The sequence below is a fragment of the Pogoniulus pusillus genome, chromosome 25 (assembly GCF_015220805.1).
Source record: "Pogoniulus pusillus isolate bPogPus1 chromosome 25, bPogPus1.pri, whole genome shotgun sequence".
Taxonomy (NCBI): Eukaryota; Metazoa; Chordata; class Aves; order Piciformes; family Lybiidae; genus Pogoniulus; species Pogoniulus pusillus.
The window spans coordinates 21,241,078-21,266,431 of NC_087288.1; the positions used below are offsets into that span (position 1 = coordinate 21,241,078).

The 25,354-nt window shown below is 44.9% G+C and overlaps 1 protein-coding gene across 6 annotated transcripts in view; it reads left to right on the forward strand.

The window, feature by feature from the left end:
• Window positions 1–25,354, forward strand: part of MTA3 (metastasis associated 1 family member 3) — a 156,574-nt gene that overhangs the window by 33,121 nt on the left and 98,099 nt on the right. For all 6 annotated transcript variants that reach the window (XM_064164040.1, XM_064164042.1, XM_064164039.1 and 3 more), the window contains 2 exons: window positions 13,177–13,240; window positions 22,135–22,252. In XM_064164040.1, the coding sequence (XP_064020110.1) occupies window positions 13,177–13,240; window positions 22,135–22,252 (182 nt within the window). The remainder of the gene's footprint in view (window positions 1–13,176; window positions 13,241–22,134; window positions 22,253–25,354) is intronic.

The window sequence follows — 25,354 nt, forward strand, 5'->3', positions numbered from 1 at the left end:
GGAAAATAAAAAATGTTTCTATAAATACATTAATGGCAAGAGAAGGGCCAAGGACAGCCTCCAGTCCTTATTAGATAGAGAGGGGAACATAGTGACAAAGGATGAGGAAAAGGCAGAGGTGCTTAACACCTTCTTTGCCTCAATCTTCACTAGTGGGACAGGTTGTCTCCAGGACAGCTGGACTCCTGAAGTGGCAGATGGAGTCAGGGCCCAGTATAGTCCCACTCTAATCTAGGAGGAAGCAGTAAGGGACCTGCTGAGCCACTTGGATCCTCACAAGTCCATGGGACCGGATAGGATCCATCCTAGGGTGCTGAGAGAGCTGGCAGCTGAGCTGGCCAAGCCACTCTCCATCATTTATCAGCAGTCCTTGCTCACTGGAGAGGTCCCTGAAGACTGGAACCTGGCCAAGGTGATGCCCATCCACAAGAAGGGTCGAAAGGAGGAGCCAGAAAACTACAGACCTGTGAGCCTGACCTCAGTGCCAGGCAAGGTCATGGAACAGGTCACCTTGAGTGCCATCACAAAGCACCTCCAGGATGGCCAAGGGATCAGACCCAGCCAGCAGGGGTTTAGGAAGGGCAGGTCCTGTCTCACCAACCTGATCTCCTTTTATGATCAGGTTCCTGCCTGGTGAATGTGGGGCAGGCTGCCTGGACTTCAGCAAAGCCTTTGATGACACCATCTGCCACAAGAAGCTCCTGGCCAAGCTGACAGCTCCTGCCTTAGACACATTCACTCTGTGCTGGGTCAAGAACTGTCTGGATGGCTGAGCCCAGAGAGTGGTGGTGAATAGTGCCACATGCAATTGGCAGCTGTCACTAGTGGTATTCCCCAAGGATCAGTGCTGGGCCCAGTCCTGTTCAGCATCTTTATTGATGATCTGGATGAGGGGATTGAGTCCAGCATCAGTAAGTTTGCAGATGACACCAAGCTAGGAGCAGGTGTTGATCTGTTGGAAGGTAGGAGAGCCCTGCAGAGGGACCTGGCCAGGCTGGATGGGTGGGCAGTGGCCAGTGGGATGAGGTTGAAGAAGGCCAAGTGCAGGGTTCTGCATTTTGGCCACAACAATCCCAAGCAGCACTACAGGCTGGGGACGGAGTGGCTGGAGAGCAGCCAGGCAGAAAGGGACCTGGGGGTACTGGTGCATAGTAGGCTGAAGATGAGCCAGCAGTGTGCCCAGGTGGGTAGAAGAGCCAATGGCATCCTGGACTGTATCAGAAACAGTGTGGCCAGTGGGCCGAGGGATGTTATTCTTGCCCTGTACTCAGCACTGGTCAGGCCACACCTTGAGTACTGTGTCCAGTTCTGGACTCCTCAATTCAAGAGAGATGTTGAGATACTGGAACATGTCCAGTTAAGGGTGACAAAGCTGGTGAGGGTCCTGGAGCACAAACCCTATGAGGAGAGGCCGAGGGAGCTGGGGTTGTTTAGCCTAGAGAAGAGGAGGCTCAGGGGTGACCTCATTGCTGTCTACAACTACCTGAAGGGAGGCTGTAGCCAGGTGGGGTTGGTCTCTTCTCCCAGGCAACAAGCAATAGAACAAGGGGACACAGTCTGAAGTTGTGCCAGGGGAAGTATAGGATGGATGTTAGGAGGAAGTTGTTGGCAGAGAGAGTGATTGGCCTTGGAGTGGGCTGCCCAGGGAGGTGGTGGAGTCCCTATCCCTGGAGGTGTTCAAGAAAAGCCTGGCTGAGGCACTTAGTGCCATGGTCTGGTTGACTGGATAGGGCTGGGGGATGGGTTGGACTGGATGATATTGGAGGTCTCTTCCAACCTGGTTGATTCTATGATTCTGGGGTCCCATATATAACTATCTGTGAGTGGTTATCCTGTTGGAGAGATGCACTGGGCTATCTCACTTGGGTTTTACACTGAAATTGTTTTAATTCTTAAACTCTCAACAGTGAATAAACACATTTAGATTGGTGTGAAAGACTGCATTAACTTCAGAGATCATTTGTAACAGGTTTTAAGTGTAGTACTTGATAGAGGTTGTGCAGAAGTTATCCATTGGTGTTCGTCTTGCAATTTCATTACCTGTACTCAGCTATTGTTGGCTAATAAGTGTTGCAGTTTTGGGGTTTTGACTTTTCGTGTTTGTTTTTATTTTTTCTTTCTAAGTGTTTGGAAAGCATACTTAAGCCAAGCATTCTGAGGTGTCATAACAAAATCAAGTGTGAATCTTCTGGTTGGCTCTATGCTGCAGTAACACTCTTCCTCTTAAAACAAAACCAGACCTGATTTATGCAGTATAAAGTCAGAGTAGCTCAAGAAAGCAGAAGAATTTCACAGTGGTGGTCATTTCTGAAGAGGAAAGAGGGTTTAAAATATGTAATGATATTTGTGAGCTGTGGGAGTGCAGAATGCGCAAGAGTTGTGGCGTGCGGGTGGAGAGCCATGGGAAAGGATGTGAGGAGAAATAAACAACAGGCATATCCTTGTAATAATAGACCTTGGTTCTCACATACAGCTGGCCACCTTATCTCAGAAGGGGTAGATAACGGACCTCGCTAACGAGGATAACAAGGCATGGACTTATGCAGATGTGGTGGGTCATCCCTGACTAATTATGCTAATGTGTAGGCCTATGCTCTGCTGGCTGAGTGTATAAATTTGGGCTGTCATGATCAATAAAGGGCTTCAGCATAATTCATATTTGAATCGTTCTGAAGACTCAGGCGGCTCGCCTGGACCATACTGGTTTATGGGCCTGTTTACCGTTGGTGCCTGCCAGCAAGCGTAACTAGCAGGCAACACGGCCTGCAACATCTGGGTCCCTGCCTGCAGCTAGCTCATATCGAGTCCTCTCGGCAGTACCCTGATCCTCCCACCTCCGCTGGCTTCATGCAACAGCAGTGTGCTGTCGTGTTGATGTTTTAGTTGGTTGCTGTGGTTGGGGGGGGTTTTCCATACTGTTCAAGATTAAACTACTACTGTGTTAAAATTCTTTCTTAGTTACAGCAGGGCAACAAATACTTTGAGTAATGAAAATTTGCTTAATGGCTTTTATTCAGTAGTCTTATTAATGCAACTCAACATCCCGTTGGCTTTCTGTGGTAGCAAAGTGTGGTGCTTTGGGCGTTACCTGCCTCCCCTCCCTGACTTTGGAAGTCACCCAGACTAGACTCAGACGGATCTGAAAATTTGAATGAAGCTTATATTTACAGCTAAGCAGAATAGACAAGCAGATAGTTACAGTATTTACATTAATATACAGAAATATACAAGATAAAAGGTAATACAGAAACACAACAGCCCTCCCAGAAACCTGAGTCCCCAGGAGGGGCTTTCAACAGCCCTTCCACCTTCTCCCACCCCTCTACCTTACCCCAGATGTTGCCTCGTGCCCCAAGGAAGAACAGAGGTTGGCCAGGGGGATTAGGAAGCAAGTGGATTAATCAGAGAGACGGAGGGTGAGGTTAGAGAGAAATGCAGCTCAGGCAAAGAGCGACTCCCTTATCTATGTTTGTATTCTTGTTCTTACACATCCTGCAAGCCTATGAGTGAAGTAGACATCACCCTTGTTTCTCTTTCACAGCCTGCAATCTAGTTCTCCTCACCAAAACATTCTAGCTAGCTTCAAACTAGCACACAAAGCAAGCCAACAGGATCATGAGTTGCATTAATAAGGATATTGCAAGCAGGGACAAAGATGTCATTCTCCCACACAGTGCTGGTCAGGCTGCACCTTAAGTACTGTGTACAGTTTTGGTTCCTGCTGTACAAGAATGGTGTAGACAGGCTGGAAGGGGTCCAGAGAAGGGCCACAAGAATGATCAGAGGACTGGCATGCCCGTCATATGAGGAAAGGCTGAGAGATCTGCATTTGTTAAGCCTTGAGAGAGGAAGGCTTAAGGGGAGGCCTTCTGACCATCTACAAGTACACAAAGGGTGGCTATCGTGGGGAGGGAGACTCCCTTTTTACAAAGAATCACATGGCAAAGACCAGGGTTAATGGGCACTGATAGCTACTGGGGAGATCCAGACTGGATAGTGGAAAAATTTAATTTCCCCATTCAAACTATTAAGACATTGGAATGAACTCCCAAGGAAGGTAGTGGATTCTCTTACATTGATTAGACAGTTTCAAGGCCCAACTTGACAGGGTACTGGGCCGTCTCATTTAAGCTATATTCTTGCCCTGAAAGATGGGACCAGATGACCTGATAGCACTTTATGATGCCATAACTGAATGGGTAGATTCAGAGAAACCAGTGGATGTAGTCTACCTTGCCCTTAGCAAGGCCTTTGACACCATCTCCCATGACATTTTAGTGAGCAAGCTGAGGAAGTGTGGGATGGAAGAGCGGACAATGAGGTGGGTTAGGAACTGGTTGCAAGAGAGAGTTCAGAGGGTGGTGATCAACGGTGCCAGGACCAGCAGGAGAGCTGTGACTAGTGGTGTCCCCCAAGGATCAGTGCTGGGGCCAGTCCTGTTCAACATCTTCATCAGTGACATTGATGAGGGCACAGACAGACAGAGTCTGCTCAGCAGGTTTGCTGATGACACCAAGCTGGGAGGCTTGGCTGATAGAGCTGCAGGCTGTGCTGCCACCCAGAGAGCCCTGGGCAGACAGAGCTGGGCACAGAGGAACCAGATGAGGTTCAACAAGGACAAGTGCAGAGTCCTGCTTCTGAGGAGGAATAATAAACTGCACCAGAACAGGCTGGGAGGTGACTGCTGGAGAGCAGCCCTGTGGAGGGGGTCCTGGTGGCTAACAAGTTCCCCATGGCACAGCAATGTGCCCTTGTCGCCAAGAGGGCCAATGGGATCCTGGGGTGTGTTAGCAGGAGTGTGTCCAGCAGATCAAGGGAGGTTCTCCTCTCCCTCTGCTCTGCCCTGGTGAGACCTCATCTTGAATCCTGTGTTCAGTTTTGGGCTCCCCAGTTGAAGAGGGACAGGGACCTGCTGGAGAGAGTCCATCAGAGGGCTACGAGGATGAGTAGGGGACAGGAGGGCATGGCTGATGAGGAGAGGCTGAGGGCCCTGGGGCTGCTTAGTCTGGAGAAGAGAAGGCTGAGAGGGGATTTGATAAATGTTCCTAAGTATCTGAGGGCTGCCAGAAGGGGGGGGACAGACTCTGCTCACTGCTCCCTGGGACAGGACAAGGAGCAATGGGTGTAAATTGCAGCACAAGAGGTTCCAGCTCAACACAAGGGGGAGCTTCTTTACTTGTAAGGGTCCCAGGGCACTGGCACAGGCTGCCCAGAGAGGTCGTGGACTCTCCTCTTCTGGAGCCTTTCCAGGCCTGTCTGGATGTGTTCCTGTGTGATCTGTGTTAGATAGGATTGTCCTGCTCTGGCAGGGGGTTTGGACTGGATGATCTCCTTGGGTCTCTTCCAACTCCTAATATCCTGTGATCTTTGAGGTCACTTCCAGCCTGGTATTCTGTGAATCTTTCTGATAAGTTGGAATTTGAATACAAGTTTTTAAAGTGTTCTTCTCTGGGAAGAAATCTGAGTGATACGGGGTTGTCATCTGTAGTTGCTCTTTTACCTGATTCAGGCCACACAGTTTTGCGCTGTGACTGCTGATGTAATCCTAACCGTTTGTGCTTGATTTAAGTTGCGTATTTCAGTGAGGCATCAGTATTGAAAGTTTTCTAAGTGATGGATGATTTACCATATTATTTATCATTTTATCAGTTGATAGCTACATATGTCTGTAACACTCTACTTCTTTTATAAATGCAGGGATTCTGATATTGTAGTATTTTAATTTATTTTTTTTTTGCTTTCTGCTCGTGGAAACTATTCACTGAGTACATTTTACTTCATTTGGACACCATCTCAAGAAGCTGAAATTCTTGCTGAGCTTGATTTCTGAACTCGCCATAGCTGTGTATGATACCTGTGCATTACACACATATTTGTCATTGTGGAGATTATTCAAATAACTGTAATATATCAGCTGCTTAATGGCCAGTGTTTATTTATCTTCAACTGGATGAACTAGTTGTGTCCTTTAATTCTTGGAGGATTTTTTTTTCTTGGTAAAAGCAGTAAATTCAAGCTTTGTATATTCCTGTAGCTTTAATTAAAAGAAACTCTCTGACCTGTGATTCAGAAATCTTCAGTTCTAATTTAATAATTCTTTTTGCACATACTGTTTATTTAAAATAAAAGGCAAAACAAGCAACACCAAAAAAATCTCACAAACCTCAACCAATTCTTAAGGTGCTCTTCACTGGTTCAATATGCTCCCACATCGAAAGAACTTGATGAGCCTTTTGAAGATTGTGATCACATGAATTCATTTTATTAAGGGCTGATGAATATGATTGAGAAGGTGATTACTTTGGTAGAATGCACTGGTGCCAAAATCTTCCAAGTAGTATAACCATGAGAAGAGTTATTATTTTTTTATTAAGAAATTCAGAGCTTCTGCATATCTTTGTGTGTAACCATATGAAAAAAGTGTACCTAAACTTCAGAAATATCAAGCTCTGCAGACTGCCCCCAAGCTAACCTGCTCCATCAGTTTCCCTGGCACTGAGGTCAGGCTGACAGGTCTATGGTTCCCAGATTCCTCCATCCGACCCTTCTTGTGGATGGGGATCATGTTGGCCTTTTTCCAGTCTCCTGCGACCTCTCCGGTGAGCCAGGACTGCTGGAAAATGATGGAGAGCAGCTTGGCCAGCTCAGCTGCCAGCTCTCTGAGCACCCTGGGATGGATCCCATCTGGTCCCATGGACTTGTGGGTGTCCAGGTGGTTCAAGCAGGTCCTGAACTAATTCCTCATGAATTTCCAGGGCAACACACTGCTCCCCGACCCCATCCCCCAGTTCAAGAGGCCACTTGCCCTGAACTCCTCCCTCCTTACTGTTGAAAACTGTGCTAGTTTGAAGCAGGCTAGAATGTTTTGGTGAGAAAAAGTAGATAATTGGCTGTGAAAAGGAAAACAATGGTTGTGTCAACTCCCCTCACAGTCTCGCTGAGATTTATGGGAGCAAGAAGGGAAAACATTAGATAACACTTTCGCCATTTTGTCTTCACTTTCTGGCTGGGTTTGGACGGAGCTGCATCTCCCTAACCTCAATGCCACTAACCTTGCTTCTTAACCTCTTGGCTGAACCTCTTTTCTTCCTAGGACTGGGGTAAGGTTGAGAGGGGCAGGGGGAAGGTGAGGGGTGGTTGAGAGCCCCTCCTGGGGACTCAGGTTTCCGGGAGGGGAGTTGTGTTTCTGTATTATTTTTAACTTGTATATTTCTGTACATAACTGTATATACTGTAAATAGCTGCTTGTATATTGTGCTGCTGTAAATAAATAGCTTCATTTATATTCCCAGAGTCCGGCTGAGTTAGCTGGGGTACCTTCTAAAGTGTTGGGGGGCGGGTAAGAGCCAAACCACCACAAAAACTGAGGCGAAGAAGGCATTCAGGACCTCAGCCTTTTCTTCGTCATCAGTTATAGTGTTCCCCTCCTGGTCCAGTAAGCAGTGGAGGCTCTTCTTGCCCTTCCTTTTAGCACTGATACATTTATAACAGTGCTTTTATTGTCCTTCACAGAGGTGGCAGCCTAAGTTCTAGCTGGGCCTTAGCCTCTCTAATTTTTCTCCTGCATAATCTGGCTACCTCCTTAAACACGTCAGGAGAAGCCTTTCCGTCCTTCCAGAGGTGATACACCCTCTTTTTTTCCCCCAATTCCTTCAGGAGCTGTTTGCTCATCCAAGCTGGTCGCCTTCCCCGCTGGCTCATCTTTCGGCACATGGGAACTGCCAGCTCCTGTGCCTTCAAGAGCTCCTGTTTAAAGTAGGTCCAACCATCCTGGACCCCTTTGTTCTCAAGGACTGCTGCCCAGGGGACTTTGGAAATAAGTTTCTTGAGCAAACTGAAGTTTGCCCTCCAGAAGTCCAAGGTGTAGGTTTTGTTGCAGTGCCTCCCTACCTCCCTGCATATTGAAATCTCCACTATCTTGTGATCACTACACCCCAGGCAGCCTCCCACTGTCACATCTCCTACCAGCCCTTCTCTGTTGGACAGCAGCAGGTCAAGCTGAGCTTGACCCTTAGGTAGGCTCACTTAACAGCTGGGTCATGAAGCTGTCCTCCATGCACTCTAGAAACCTCCTGGACTGCCTCCTCTCTGCTGAATTAAGTTCCCAGCAGATGTCTGGCTGGTTAAAGTCACCCACAAGGACAAGATCTGATCTTGAGACAGCCTCCAGCTGTTTGTAAAATACCTCATCTGCTTCCTCATCCTGGTTGGGTGGTCTGTAACAGACTCCAACCAGGATGTCAGATTTGTTAGTCCTCCCTCTGATTTTAACCCATAAGCTCTCAACCCCTTCGTCCCTCGCCTCAAGCTCTGTGGCAAGGAGTGACTCCCTAATATACAGAGCCACTCCTCCTCCTCTTCTCCCTTGCCTATCTCTCCTGAAGAGGATATATCCCGCCAGTATAGCACTCCAGTCGTGCCTGTCATCCCACCAAGTGTCTGAAATGGCAACTATATCATAGTCACCCTGGTGGACCAGGACTTGCAGTTCCTCCTGCTTGTTACCCAAGCTGTGTGCATTGGTGTAGATGCACTTCAGCTGGGCTCTGGGTTCCTCAATTGTCCCTAGTTTCCTTCCCACTCTCTCCTTCTCAGAGAGAGTAATTGCCTCACCCACCCCCTTCATATCTAGTTTAAAGCCCACCTAATGAGCCCTGCCAACTCCATTGCCAGGACTCTCCTGCCCCTCCTAGACAACTGCACCCTATCAGGATCAAGCAGGTCTGGTGCAGTAAAAGTTCCCCCTCCGCAACACCACGGGCGTCAAAGAACCCAAAGTGCCTCCTCTCACACCATCCCTTGAGCCAGTTGTTGAAGTCATAGGTTCTGCTGTTCCTCTCTGTGAACTCCCTTGCCACAGAGGGAACTGAGCAGAACACCACTTGTGCTCCTGCCCCATCTATCAATTTCCCCAGGGCCTTTAATTCCTTTTTAATTGCCCTGGTGCCCTTCTTCTCGATCTCATCCCTGCCAGCCTGTATTACCAGCAAGGGGTAATAATCAGAGGGCCGGATTAGGTTTGGGAGTCTCCTGGCGATGTCCCTAACCCGGGCACCAGGAAGGGAGCAGACCTCCCTGTGACATGGGTTGGGACTACAGATTGGTCCCTCTGTCCCCCTCAAGACGGAGTCCCCAACAACTATGACTCTTCTCTTTTTTTTTGTTTCTTTGTGGAGCTGGTAACCACAGTTGGTGGGGACTGCTCCACCCTAGGCGTCATCCCAGCTGGATGCTCCTCAGCCCTCCCATCCTCCCTGCCCTCTGCATACAGCGCCTCATACTTGTTGTGCAACGGCAGAGGAAGAGGAGGAGAGGGCCGGGGTGGATTTCCCTTACTACCCCTGACAGGGATCTGTACCCATCCCTCACTGTTTCCAGGGGCAGTTTCCTTAGCAGGGGTGATCTGCAGTGCCTGTTCCCACAGATCCAGCTCCCTTTCGTTCTCCCTTCTCGTTGTGTTTACTACACTGACTAGTATGTCTTGCCGTTTCCTTATAATCCTCATTAATGCCCCTGTGCTCTGCAGTTTCACTTGAGGATCATTAGCATTTTGATTTGGGGGCTATATGGTCCTGGCTTTCTGCAAAACTGTCACAGCACTTTTTTCCAAGGTAGTACTCTTTGTGGAAAATGCACGAATCTCATGGTCTAGGTGTGCTCTCATGCTCTCGTGTTCCAGGTGAGGGGCCTGGAACACAAACCCTATGAGGAGAGGCTGAGGGAGCTGGGGTTGTTTAGCCTAGAGAAGAGGAGGCTCAGGGGTGACCTCATTGCTGTCTACAACTACCTGAAGGGAGGCTGTAGCCAGGTGGGGTTGGTCTCTTCTCCCAGGCAACAAGCAATAGAACAAGGGGACACAGTCTGAAGTTGTGCCAGGGGAAGTATAGGATGGATGTTAGGAGGAAGTTGTTGGCAGAGAGAGTGATTGGCCTTGGAGTGGGCTGCCCAGGGAGGTGGTGGAGTCCCTGTCCCTGGAGGTGTTGAAGCCAAGCCTGGCTGAGGCACTTAGTGCCATGGTCTGGTTGACTGGATAGGGCTGGGGGATGGGTTGGACTGGGTGATCTTGGAGGTCTCTTCCAACCTGGTTGATTCTATGTTGTAATAGAAGGACTTCACTGAAGTATGGAAGTAGCTTGTAGGTGTGGAGAAATAGGTTGTTAGGCATCCCTGTAAAAGTCAGGAATTGACAACCTACTGACGGAGACACCTGAAGCACAAAATGAATTTACAAGCATGCAGCAGCTTCTAACAAATGAAAGAAGGTGTAACATGTGAAAACAGCTTTCCTATGGGTAATGCTTTAAGGAATGAGAAGTTATATGAGCAATTATAGTTCTTATCATAGAGGATGATAATGCCACGAGCATCTGCGCTGGTGAGCTGTGTTGTCTCCTACTATAAGACTTAAAAATTAACTTTTCATTGTTGAGAGATTTAGTATTGTAATGAGTTTTGTTGATGTCATCAGCTCAATGAATAACTTCTTATTTATTACTAGTTTGAATACAAAGTGCATCTAAGAGCAGAAAGAGTTCTGAAGTGACAATTCTGCCTCATCAGAATTAAATTGAAAGTGAAGACAAGAAATATAACTTTTTTTTGTTAGCAGTTATGTGCTGGTTTTGGCTGGAATAAGTTAATATACTCATCTTCCTAGTGTCTGCTAAAATGCTCTGATTTTTGGATTTAGTGTAAGAGTGGTGCTGACAACATACTGGTTTAGTTGTTGCTGAGCAGAGCTTACACTAAGTCAAGGACTTTTCAGTTTCTGATGCTGCTATGCCAACTGGGGCTACACAAGAAGCTGAGAAGGAAACATAGAAAGGACAGCTGACCAAAAAAAACCCAAAAAGGGTGTTCCATACCATACAGCGACATGTCCAGTATATAAACTGAGAGTAGTAGGTTGGAGTGCCATGACTTGGAATAGATTGGTCCAGTGAGTGCAGAGCACCCAAGTAATTGGGTATTACTTGTTATGTGTATTCTATCCTGTTGAACCACCTTTATCTTGACCTCATTGAGCTTTATTTTTCCCTCCTCTGATTCTCTCCTGCTTCCCATGGGGGGAGGGGAGCAAGAAAGTGGTTGTGTCATGCTGGGGTTAGTGTCAGGTCATTTGTTTGTAATTGAGGTATCTGAAACTTTTCCTCAACGTTATTATAAGATAAATTTTGCCTAAATCTGTTTCTGGATACTATTTAGTTAGAGAGAAAGATCAAAATCAGATATGTAACTTCAGCATTGTTGAGACCTTTGGGTATGATTTGCTGGTTGTTAACTCTATTGATACCAGTTATGAATGCTGCTTGGTGGAGAAGTATAGTGTATGTTGGGCAACAAGTCTCACTTAAGAGGAAGGAAGTTTCGTATTTGAATAACTCTTAGCTTTCCAGTGTTATGATTATTGGATTTTTGTTGTTGGTTTGGGATTTTTTTGTGTTTTTGTTAGTTTGTTCTTTTCATGAGAGCTGGGTAGTTCTTCATAACTTTTATCTTAGTTTAGTTAGTTTTTGTGACGTTTCAGGTAGGAGACGCTACCTATAGAACGATGAAGCTATGCAGGTGAGTCCTCCTCAGTCTTTCTGGGCTAGCCCTTTCAACAGGGAGGATGGAAGAGAACACTACCTGTACTCCCACTCCCTTGACCAGTTGACTGGAGGCTCTGAAGTCTTTCTTGATAGCCTTCAGTTTTCTTCTTTCAAGGTCATCATTACCTATCTGGAAGGTTAATAGTGGGTAGCAATCTGTGGGCTGTACCAGGGAGGGAAGCCTTCTTATCACATCCTTGACCCATGCCCCAGGAAGGCAGCAAGCTTAGCTTCCCTTTGTGGGTCAGATCTGCATATTAGGCCTTCTGTTCCCACCAGAAGGGAGTCTCCTGTAACAATGACTCTCCTCTTTTTTTCTGATATAAGGTGTTTGTATGCTGAGCTTGGGCTTCCTTAATATTGGGAATTCTTCCAAGGCAGGCGATTCATCTTCCTCGTTGACCAGCTGCACTTGCAGGACATCAAACCCCTTCTGCAAGAGCCCTTGAGGGGCTCTGGTAATAACTGAAGCAGCCCTCATACCACAGCAGGTGGGAACTTGTTGCCACAGCTTCCTGGTGAAGAGGTGAAGGGAGGCAGACAAGGCAGGAGTTTGTTTACTGCCTTGACCATGGACTTGCCTCCCCTCCCTCTTTTCCTTTTGGTTACTGGCTTTAGTTTTTGGTTCATCTTCTCACCATTTATCTCTGGTGGTCTGTTTTTTGTTACAGATGTAGAAATTAAAAGAAATTGAAGAAGTAATGTACTGCAGATTTAATGAGTGGTTTAATCCCATTGTCTATGATGTGCAATGGTAATGAGTTAAAGGTTAGCTGGGTGCGTTCTCTTAATGATCGCCTTTTAAGAATTGGTGTCTAATGTTTATGGTTCAAATTAACATTCATCAAAATGAACAGTACTTTTTGCAATAACCTTTTCTCTTAAGAACAAGGAAGCCTCTGCAAGCAATTATTTTTTTCTAGAAAATTATTCTGGTCTGTTCCATGGGAAAGGAGTATTCTGTGCTATATGTATAAGCTCCCTGGAACCTCCTGACTATATTTACAGAAATTGAAAAGTGCATGAAATGCAAAGTGATGTATATGAGGGGTAAAAATATATATATATGATGATAAAATAGTGGTTCAGTTGAAAATAATAGCATAAAAATGCCAGTTGCCAGCAAGATGATTGACCACGCAGCATTTTTTTGTTCACATCCATGTGTGTCTTTTTTAAACATCATTTGTTAAAAAAACATTTCTGCAGTTTATTTGCAGAAAAGTTGGAAGCAGAGGAATTCCACGGTGAAAGGAGTGGTGGGGAAGAAGGGGAGGCGAAAGAGGGGGGAGAAAAGGAGTGGCAATAATGGTGTCAAACTCCCTTTGTGTTGTCTGTGTGTTTGTGTACTACTGCTGAGTGATGGGAAGTTTCTACTAGCAGCCTGCACAAAATTGTGTTAGTTAGCATTTTAATGTGGCCATATTGCTTTCATGGTAATTGTGATCTCTTAAAAGTGTGTACTTTAGTGTAGTTTTACACTGAAAGCTTATAGTATGTCTAGATTGTTTTCTTGCCGAACAGCTTTCTAACTTCAAATTTTGAACTTTGAAAAAAGTAACAATTCTTCCTTATGTTTGTGTAGGGGAAAATGCAGTGTTTCACTTCTGAATGAGACAGAATCTGTGTTGTCGTATCTGGAGAAAGAGGTAATGTGTGGCATCTATTTGGGTCAATACTGAGATAGATTTATGTGATCTTTTACAGCTGTCTTTTTAGTAAATGGAAATCCTTAATGATAGAATAATTCTGTTGTTGAAAACACTGATTTGAGGAAGTGAATAAAAAAGTTGACACTATAAAATGGCTTCATTATAAATATGGTTATGGAAGAGTATGGTTATGAAAGAATTTCCCTCCATCTTTGTCCATTGACAGAGAGAGCAAGAGAGGCTTCTGTAGAGAGTAACTTATCATAGAAGTTTAATATTAAGGGTTCTGAATTACTGTATAGAAAGTACCTCCTCACCTTTAATTTCCTGTGGAAGGAATTTAGGGTGTTTAGCTTTACCAAACAGCAAAAAAAAAAAAAAAATCCCCAAGAATTTGAAGCACAATTGTACTGCATGGTGCCTTCAAAACAATCACTTTTTTCTTTGGAGTGTCTTGAAATCTCATCAGGCAGATGATGGGTTTTGACTGGAATTAACATGTCATTCTCTAAAGGTTTCTCCAGGACTGATAGTCATAGAGTCGTAGAATGGTTTGGATTGTAAGAGACCTTAAAGATTATCTAGTTCCAACCTCCCTGCCATTGACAGGAATGCCTACTAGCTTTCTCAAGGCCCTGTCCAACCTGGTCTTGAACACTTCCAGAATTGGAGCCTTCACAATTTCTCTGGGCAATTTATTCCAGTGTCTCACCACCCTCATGGTGAATAATTTCTTTCTAATGATTAATTTAAATCTAGCTTCTTCCAGTTTGAAGCCATTACCTCTTGTCCTGTCATTACATGCTTTTGTAAAAAGTTCCCTTCCAGCTCTAGGCCCCTTTAATGGACTGGAAGGCAACTGTATGAACTCCTCAGACTTTCTCTTCTCCAGGCTGATCTCTCTTGGCCTGTCTTCATGGGAGAGGGGCTTCAGCCCTCTAACCACCTCTGTGGCCCACCTCTGGATCTGCTGTAATAGTTCCATGTTCTTCTTGGACTAGGACACAGTACATCAGGTGGGGACTCATGAGAGCTGAGTAGAGGGGAAGAATCACCTTCCTTTACCTGTTGGACACACTTCTTTTGTTGCAGCTTAGGACACAGGTATCTTTCTGGGCTGCAAGCACACACTGTTGACACACATCAAACTTCTCATCAAACAGCGCTTCCAAGTCCTTCTACTCAGGACTGCTCCCTTTTCATTCTTCTCCCAGCCTCTATTTGTGCTTGAGATTGTCCCAGCCCAGGTGAAGAACCTTGCACTTGGCTATTTTGAACTTTACAAGGTGAACACTGGCTTACCTCTCAAGCCTGTAAAGGTTTCTCTGAGTGACATCCTTTCCCTCCAGCATGTTGACCACAACACACAGCTTGGTGTCATTCACAAACTTGCTGAGGATACACACAATACCATGATCCATCTCACTGACAGACAATCATAGCATTGTCAGGGCTGAAAGGGACCACAAGGATCATCTAGTTCCAACCTCTTTGTCATGGGTAAGGACACCTCACACTAGATCAGGATGCCCAGATCTAGCCTTGCTTTAAAAAATTCCAGGGATGGGGGCTTCTACCATCTCTCTAGGCAATCTGTTCCAGTGTCTCACCACCCTCATGGTGAAGAACTTCTTCCTAACATCCAATCTGATTCTACCCACTTCCAGTTTTGCTTCCTTCTCCCTAGTCCTGTCACTACCTGACATCCTAAAATGTCCTTCACGAGCTTTTCTGTAGGCCCCCTTCAGATACTGGAAGGCCACAATAAGGTCTCCTCAGAGTCTTCTCCAGACTGAACAGCCCCAACTCTGTGTGCTCATAGTAGAGGTGCTTCAGCCCTCTGATCATTCACGTGGCCCTTCTCTGGACATGTAAGTCTTCTGAAAGATGAATATTAGATAGTTCTTTTGGAGTTAGAATCTAGCCACGTGGAGGGACATTAATCCTAGGTCATCTAAAACATCAAGTGACCCAATGCACACACTGGGTCCTTAGACTCAGTGGTTCCAAGTTCTTTGTCCTCTTTCCCGTGGTTGCTTCTCCCCATAGCAGAAGGAGGGAGAGCAGAAAAACATGTCTCGGCAGGCCAGGACATGTTCAGGCCTATTTTGGCCTATTCAGGCCTGCCACGACAGGGACATGGAGGTGTTGGGTAGAAGGTTGGACTTGATGATCTTAGAGGTCTTTTCCAACCTGTCGCTGTTAGCATACTGCTGCTGCTGAAGTTGAGGAAATGGACTTACGGAATCCAATATGGATTGTGAATGTAAGCCGTTTAATGCATAAATCAGAAGGCTTTTATACTGTTACAGAAGGCTGTTATAGGATTACATCAGGATTACATGTTAATTTCTAATTGGTCCATGCTACACGTTGCTACATATTTTGTGGTTAAGGCATATTCGTTAGTGAATACAAAGGCATATTGAATATTGAATAAACAAAGGCATATTGAATAAACAAAGGCAGCACTCAATATAACTAGCTAGGGAGGCATCGTCCTTGCAGGGCAGGATACAGCTAACTCTAAGATATATCTATGACTATTTATTACTATGTTTCTTCTACATAGCTGTACAACACAGCATCCCTACCTGCTGTGTTCAAGTCTCTTACATATCGATTGTAAAGCAACAGCTCCTACAAAGTTTCCCACACCAACCTTAATGATAATGATACTATGTTTCAGTACATCTTTATCTTTCTTGTAATAAGAGCTCCAGAACTGGATGCAGTACTCCAGATGGAGTAGAGGGGGAGAATCATCTTCCTCAGCCTGCTGGCCACACTTCTCTTGATGCAGCGCAGAGTACAGTTGGTCTCTAGGTTGCAAGTGCACACTGGTGGCTCATGTTGAGCTCCTCATCCACCACCCAAATCCTTTTCTTCAGGGCCGGTCTCAAGTCAGCCACTGCCCAGCCTATACTGGTGCTTGGGAATGCCGCAACCTAAGTGCAGGACCTTGCACTTGGTCATGTTGAACTTCTTGAGTTTGGCTTGGACACACCTCTTCATCCTGTTAAGGTCCCTCTGGGTGGATCCCTGCCCTCCAGCTGTCAGCTCCACCACAGCTTGGTGTCGACAGCAAACTTGCTGAGGGTGCACTCAGTTCCACTGTGTCACTGATGAAGGTGTTAAAAAAGACTGATCCCAGTACTAATCCTTGAGGGACTCCACATGTCATTGGCCTCCACTTGGATGTGGACCCATTGACTGCCACAATTTGGGTGTGGTTGTCAAGCCAGTTTTTAATCCACTGAGTTGTCCATCCATCGAACCCATGTTTTACCAGTTTGGAGATCAGGATGTTGTGTGTGACAGTGTTGAAGGATTTTGCTCCATGATCTTACCAGGCACAGAGGTGAAACTGATTTGCCTATAGTTCCTTGGCTCTTCCTTCTTTCCCTGTTTGAAAATGTGGGTTGATTCCCCTTTTCCAGTCAGTGGGGACTTCCCCATACTGCCATGACTTTTGGAATTTAATAATCAGTGGTTAAGTGGCCTCATCTGCCAGTTCCCTCAGCACCTGTGAGTGTATCCCATTGGGTCCCATGGACTTGTACACTCTCAAGTTCTTCAAATGGTCATGAACCTGATCTTTGCTCACAATGGGCAGTTCCTTCTTCCAGCTACTGCCATTGTCTTGTGACTCAGGGAGTGTGGCTGGAGCCCTTGCCAGTGGAGACCAAGGTAAAGAAGTCATTGAGAACTCTGTGTCACTTGTCACCAGTTCACCTGTTTCTATCCTATTGCCCATCATAAGTGAAGATCAGGTTCATGGCCACCTGAAGAACCTGAAAGTGTTCAAGTCCATGGGACCTGGCAGGATACACCCACAGGTGCTGAGGGAACTGGCAGATGAGGTTGTTAAAACCCTCTCTATTGTATTCCAAAAGTCATGGCAGTCTGAAGTCCCCACTGACTGGTAAAGGGGAAACATAACTCCCATTTTCAAAAAGGGTAGGGAGGAGGAGCTGGGGAACTCCAGGCCAGTCAGTCTCACCTCTGTGCCTGATGAGGTGATGGAGCAGATCCTCCTGGAGGTGCTGCTGAGACAGAAGAATAGTGAAGGGGTGGTTTGGTACAGTCAGCATGGCTTCACCAAGGGCAAATCCAAAGCTTTTCTGAACAGGTCCCTTGCTGCTTGGGCTGCTTCCTTATATACTACTCATTCTAGCTGTCCTTTCTTCCAGTCCTTATAGATCTCCTTTTTGTGTGCCAGTGTGTCCAGGAGCTCCTTACTCATCTGGAAAGGTCTCCTATCATTCTTTCCTGCCTTCCTCTTTATCAGTATACTTTGTTCCTGGACACAGAGAAGGTGATCCTTGAGCACTGACCAGCTGTCCTGGGTTCCTTTTCCCTCTAGGGCATTGTCCCACAGTGCTTCGGCCATCAGATTCCTGAAGTGATCAAAGTCAGCATACCTGAAGTCAGGGGTTGAGGATCTGAAATTCTATCATTTCATGATCACTGCAGCCAAGGTTATCTCTGAACCTCACATTGGTCACCAGCCCTTCCCTATTGGTGAGAACAGGGTCCAGCATAGCACCTTTTCTTGTTGGTTCCTCTACCATTTGGATGAGGATGTTGTCATCTCTGCACTCCAGGTGGCTTGCTGTGTTGTCCCTTCAACAGATGTCAGGGTGACTGAAATCCCCCATGAGAACCAGGGCTTGTGAACGTGAAGCCACCGCTGTTTGCCTATGTAGGGCCTCATCTGCTTGCTTCTGCTGTTCAGGTGGCCTGTAGCAGACCCCTACTGTAACATCACCTTGACCTGTCTTCCCTTTAAACTTAGCCCATACACTCTGAACCAGCTCATCATCCTCCCCAGGTGGAGCTTCACCGATTCCAGCTGGTCACTGATGTAGGGGGCAACATCTCCCCTCCTGCCCTCCCTGTCCTTCCTAAAGACCTTATACCTGTCTATCCCTACATTCCAGTCATGGGAACCATCCTACCAAGTTTCAGTAATAGCCACTATGTGATGGCTTTCCAGCAAGACAGTGACCCTTAATCCATCCTGTTTATTGCCCAAGCTGCATGCATTCAGAGGCACTTCAGCTGGGCTGTGTCACCCTCTTAGGCAAATCCCCCTTGACTCCTGTGAGGTGTCTTGGTGCACTGTCCCTGGCTTGCCTCAGGGCAACAAGTTGAGAGCCCTTACTAGCACTCCATCCCTCTGCCTCTGGTGAGCACCCCTGCTGTTTCTCACAGGCCAGCATGAGATTATTAGCCCCTTCCCCCTTCAAATCTAGTTTAAAGCCCTATCAGTGAGCTCTGCCAGCTGCTGCCCCAGAATCCTCTTTGCCCTCTGGGACAAGTGCAACCAATTTGTTGCTCACAGCTCTGTAGCCTTGTATACTGAGCTCTGATTATAAAACCCAAAGCCCTGCTGATGGCACCAGTCCCAGAGCTATTAACTGACCCACTGACTCTTCCCTGTATATTCTCTTATCCATCACTGATGTCAGGTGTATGGAGGAGAATCCAACTTGAGCTCCTGATCCCTTTACCAGTTGCCCCAAGGTCTTGAAGTCTCTTTTAATTGATTGTGATCCTCTCATTGATGCATCATCACTGCCCACCTGAAATACTAGAAATGGCTAATAATATGAAGGACTCACAAGGGTGGGAATGGGCACCAGGGAGACAGCAGAGGTCTCTATGAAGCAGGTTTCATCTTCATATCAGGCCTTCCACTCCCCTCAGCAGGGAGTCAACTACAACATGACCCTTTGATTTTTCTTTTCAGGGTCAATTCTGATGGCCAGCTTAAGGTGAGTCAGCCTTGTTGGCACTTCTGGCCTTTGTGAGCCCTAGTCCTTGCTCACAAATAGAGCTTCTTATCTGGGCAAGGACACTGTAGACAGAGTGCTTCTTAAAGGAGCATGCTTGCTCGATTTGTAGCAATTGTTTTGTCTGGCAGAGAGCTGTTCCCATTGACCCTGCTCATGCAGGTTACTACAAGGAGGCTGGGGGACTTGCTGCTGAGAGATCAGATCCTCCGCTCCACTGGGAGTAGTCCCGTTCTGTTTTTGCTGAGATCATTTTGTGGAGATAATTAATTTCCATCTCACTCTCCCTGATGCTTTTCAACTTACCTCTTTCCTGAGCTCTATCACTTCATTATGAAACTCTGCCACCCAACTGAGCAGTTCAAAAACCTGCTTGCACTACACAAAACATTAGTATTGCTCCTTCAGTAAGCTGCAGCACTTCATATTGCCTACATGCCTTGCCTGTGCAAACTACTGAGCCAACTCGGAAGGGGCCCTTTGTCACCCTCTTTGGTTGTGATGTGACCCTCCCAATACAGACTTACCACACTGAAGCTGGTCACTCTGAAGGTGAGCTTACCTCGTGCTCAGTACCCTGTCCAATGGGCGGTAAACTTCCCCTGAGGCACACACAGTCATTATTTGCTTGCCCTGTGCCTGTTGGCCTGCCTGTACCAATGGCCATACTCTCCCAGCTCCCTTCCCTTGTGTGCCCTGCTCACTGCCTTCCCAGGAGCAAGAAATCTGCCAGACAGTTCTGATCCTGCTGCCTCGTGGTTTGCAAGCTGACAGCCTCTGCCAGTTTCACTGGATTTAAATCTCCTGCCGCTCCTTTGGCAATGCTCCCAGCACGTTACTGTCTCAGACACCCTTGTGAGAGATGCAGAATCGTGTGGGACCTCCCTCCCGCTTTCCCTCCCTCCCTCCCTCCCTTCTTTTCTGCCTTCAGGAGCCCCCTGTTGTCTTCCAAAGATCATGACATAGCATGGGTCTAGCTGGTGCTGACCCTGCTGCCTCACGGTTTGCAAGCTGAGCAAATTGCAAGTTAAAACACTGTTTGTCCTGTTACTGACCCCTGAGGAGTACTGCTCATTGCTCATCTCCACACAATGGTTATGTTGATTTTAGTGCAATCGTTAAGCCAATTCTGATGCACTGAGTGGCCCAACTATCAGATCCATGTCTTTCCAATGTAGAGACTAGGATATCAAGGTGTACAGTATCGAGTGCACTGCACAAATCCAGGTACACATCAATTGCTCTTCACCTGTCCATCAGTACAGTTAAACCTGTCACAGAAGGCCACCAAAACTGAAATGCAGTTTGTGCTTGGTGAAGCTCCTTGTTTTTCATGTGCATTTAGGGAGTTTCCAGGAGGATCTTCTCCACAGTATTGCTGGGCATGGAAGTGAGACTGGCTGGCCTGTAGTCTGCCTAGTTTTCCTTCTTTCCATTTTTTAGAATGGGGCTTATGTTTCTACTTTTACAGTCAGTGGAACTTCCCCAGTGTTAGGACCTCTCAAATACAATGAAAAGCAGCTTAGCAACTTAATCTGCCGGTTTCCTCAAGATCTGTGCCTTGATGCCATCGGGTTCCCTGGGCTTGTGCACCATCTAATTCAGGGGTCCTCAAACTTTTTAAACAGGGGGCTGGTTCACTGTCCTTCAGATACTATCGGGGCTGGACTATAGTTTGGTTCCAGCCCAGTCCCGGCGGGTGCTTGAGGGCTGGCGCGGATTAAGTGGCAGGAAGTGGCTGCTTGGTTCCCCCTGCAACCCCCGGCGCAGGGGATCTGTAAACACTGGCAGGCTGTAGTTTGAGGACCTCTGATCTAATTCTTTGGGTGGTCTTGAACCTGATCTTCAATTACAATGAGCATTTTTTTCCCCCCAGTTTCTGCTTTTATCTTCTGTAACTTAGGCAGTGGTTAGAGCTGTTGCCAGTGAAGAGTGAGGCAAAAAGTCATTGAGTCCCTCAGTGTTCTCTTTGTTACAGGTGACCAGGTGCCCTGTTTCCTTCTGGAGAGGACCCACATATTCCTTGGTCTTTCTTTTATCATCAGCATACCTATACAAGTTGTGATGGTTTGGGTGTTCCCCTCCCTCCACACTTTGGAAATCACCCAGACTAGACTCAGCCGACTCTGAAATATAAATGAAGCTATTTATTTACAGCTAGCACAATATACAAGCAGATATTTACAGTCTATACAGTTATAGACAGAAATATACAAGGTAAAAAGGTAATATAGAAACACAACTCCCCTCCCAGAAACCTGAGGCCCCAGGAGGGGCTCTCAACCACCCCTTCGCCTTCCTCCTACCCCTCTCAACCTTACCCCAGTCCCAGGGAAGAACAGAGGTTCGGTCAGGGGGTTAGGAAGCAAAGTGGTTTAGTCCAAACTGGAGGGTGAGGTTAGAGAGTAAGATGCAGCTCAGCCAGCAGCCCAAGTGACAGTCGTTACCTATTTTTTTATTTCTTGTTCCCATACATCTCAGCAAGCCTGTGAGTGAAGTAGACATCACCATTGTTTTCCTTTCACAGCCTGTAATCTAGTTCTTCTCACCAAAACATTCTACCCTGCTTCAAACTAGCACACAAGTTTTCCTGGTTGCTGTTGCAGTCTCTAGCCAGATTTAGTTCTGTCTGGGCTATTGGTCAAAATGGTTATGACAAAAGGACTTGCCTTCAAATGAGTGCAGGAAGTATGTCAGTATTGTTTTTCTCTATCATATTTTCTCTGGCATATTTTTTGCATTTTTCAAAGTAGTCTATATTGCAAAGTTGGTATGGTAAAGACACCTAGAAAACATGTTAAATTCAGGAAGCTGTTAACATTAATTCTACTCAGTATATTTTTGTGTATGATTCTCATCATTATTGCTCTGAAATAACTCTAAGCAATGAGAGATACTCCCTTTAGTCATTTAAAAAACTTATAGACATCTACATTATTTCAAATAAGGGTTGATGTACCAAAATTGTGTTCTATAAAAATGGATAAAGGGAGGTTAGTTTTAATATCCTAATGGAAGGCAATACACACTCAGAACCTGAATTTTAATCAGATGTTTAATCATTATGCTGTCCAAATGTCTTCTTTCTTTTAGGATGCTTTTTTTTATTCATTGGTGTATGATCCATCACTGAAAACACTTTTAGCAGACAAGGGAGAAATCAGAGTGGGGCCTAGATATCAAGCAGATGTGCCAGACATGCTTGCAGAAGGTAAATATATGATCTTTCATTAGTAAAATAAATAATAAACCCTTCATTTTGCATTATTGCTTGTGCTGACTTTGAACTAATCTAATTGGTATAGATGCAGTGAAAATATAATAGTAGGCCTGAGAAAATTGGCAGATAATATGAAGAAAGGAAGGATACTTGAGTAGTTGTTGAAAACATATTGTCAGTTTCCACTTTGTACATAACAAATTTTAGACATTCCCTGGTTTTTCTTCATTTAATCATAGGGTCTTTGATATTGGCCTCATGGAAGAAAGATGTTGAGGACCAACCCGTTTTGTAGAATAATATGTTAACAAAACAAATGAAAAATGTATTCTTTCTCTCCCTTTTAAAACAGATTGTACATAGAGAATGTGTGTTTTTATGTCTGATGGAAATCAGTATCTAAAAGTAAGACCACCTTTGTTTTGTAGCAGGGCTGAAACAAGTACTTCAAACTTTGTCGTATCTTTTAGATCATTGGTGGTTTAAAATTCTTACTTTAATCTAGCACGACTCCCCTTTTCTCTGTCTTTTGCTATGTAGGAGCTTCAGTCTTTCAAAAGCATTCTAGATTTCGGATGCTACTTATGAAGCATGAGCCACTGTTTGACATTTTCTATACTCAGTAAATTTTAATTTGAGCTGGTTTTGTCAGTGAAATATGGACTCTGAATATAGCACGAAGTAAAAAAAAAGCTTTCCTGAGAAGTATCAAGATACAGATACTGATTTCAAGAATCTTGGTATTTGTTCCTTAACAAGACAAAATTATGTGACGGGAATAGCAGAACTCCTTTTTCTTACCAGAAATTGAACGTCCAAACGTCTATTTGTGAGCTTAAATGGTATGTTTGCCCTTCATCCTGATCTGCCTTTTTTATCTGCTGTACTTTTTCTGTCATACAAAACAAGCACTATTTCTACAAGGCTTATTTAATAAACTGTATAAAATAAGAATTACTTGATTTCTGGCAAGTTACAGATTATTTTGCAATTGATGCTGTTCAGTAGCTCACTTGTGTCACTATTCTGACTCTGGTTAACCAGAAATTAACTACAGTGAGTCTTTTCCAAACTGGTTTGTGAGGTGTGCAGATCTGTTTCAGAACAAGTTTACGATTGTGATAGGATACAATGCTGTGTGTGGGAAACAAGTAATGATGCAGATATTCGTATATGCTCAAGAGTGAAAGTTTCCAAGAGGAGTAGTATCCAGGCAGTACTAACGTGTTTGTGAAGCCAATGGCTGAATTGTGTGTTGTCATGATGAACTGTGTTTGTCTACTGGGCAGGAAGGCTTTTCCTATTAGATTCTGCTGCTTTAATTACCGAAGACAAAGCCTCGTTATGGAATGGTGAATATTATCTCTGACATAAATGTTTTTCCTATAAAATTGTCACCTGATCATTTTTTTCTACTATTCCATATTATTGAAGGTTATGCTACTAGGTTTTTCTGGAGTTTCACATTCTTAATAAAATACTTAGTGAAGTGTGTGGCATATCTTTCCCTAATGGCAAATCTTTCCCTAATGGCGTGAGGACAGGGTTTTAGTCTTTGTTTTCCTCACACCCCATTAATCTGCACTTGCAGTGAATAACGCAGTCGTCTTGCTGTCTTTGGTAGGCAATGATAGTCCATCAGTTATCAGGGTTCAGAAACACCACGTTGCCCACGGATCAGCAATCTGGTAGCACACAGCACACTGCTTTGGGGCTTCAGTTGAGTTAATATGACCTTTTTTTCCAGTGCACCTGGTGGAAAAAACAGTTTGGTTTTAGGAGGATAAAAATAGTAGTTTTGAGTGATGGGTTATCTTAAATGTTTCCGTAGCCTTTTGAACTCTGAGGAATAGAAAAAGATGATTCAGCTGTATCTTTATGTAAATTAACAGTCAAAAAGTTAATCCATCAGTTGTCAAACCCTTTCACTGATGAAAGTAAATCTAAAAAATATTCAAAATCAATGTCATAAAATAGTTATGTTTGGAAAATACAGGATTGTGTGGAGATTTTTGATTCTTCATATAAATTTTTCAGCCTGTATTTTAAAAAGTGGCTAACGACATGTATGTCCAAATTATTATGCTCTAATGTATGCTTTTTTAAACTAAAAGCCTAGAGGAATTAGATTATAATAAAGGATCTATGCAACTTAAAATCAATCTTGGATCTCTTGAGAAAAATGTGGGTTTTGTAATCTAATAATGTTGTTATTAAATAGAAAGTGTTTCTAGTTTTGTGTGCATGTGGAATTTGTCTTCACATGTAAAAGAATGTAGGGGCAACAGACCTTTTTCAAGGTTATTGACAAGTGTGCTTTATAGAAAATCTCTGAAGCCATTCCTGGGGAAAAAGAACGCAGGACCCACAGTCCCTTGTTTTAAAAAGTTACTGACATAGAAATGCAATTCAAATAACTGAAGACATGCCAGTTCAGAGTAGCTTTTGTAAGACTAGTCACAACTTGACTAAAATCTGAGGAAAATTCTTTGAGCTGTGAAAGCCCTCCCACGTATTCTATAAACACGAAATTATTTTGATGTAAACACAATGATGTGTTCTCGTAGATGAAAAATGCAAGTTGCTTGCATTTCGTCTGTATTGTGATAAAAACTATTTATCGCTGTGGGCTGCTGCTCTGGTTTTTGGTGGTGGGTTTTAGAAAAAAAAATGTTTGATGGAGAACTATATACTGTGTGTGTCACTGTTAGTAGTTATTTTATTGTTAAAGAAGTGCAGTCCAAGACTTAGGCTCCTCGAAGCAGTCTTGGGCATAGAATCTCATAAAAATGAAGAATTCAGTAGAATGGTACAGTAGCTGGGTCAGCTTGAGCTGGGTGCTGTCAGAGAGGGATCCTGAACAAAGGAATGCACAGATTTCTCGGGTAGGCTATAGACTATTCATCCACCCTTCATGTGAACATGCATCTTTTGTGTGCCCATTTGTTCAGTGGTGATTTTGGTTGAGATCCTAAACCAGCTTCTGTCTTCTTATTCACTGTCTCCAGTCTGCAGGCTGTTACCTGGACTAGTTACAGCTGCTGCTGATGGTTGTAGCATTGAAGCCTCCTTATCTTTTGCTTTATGCTCGTT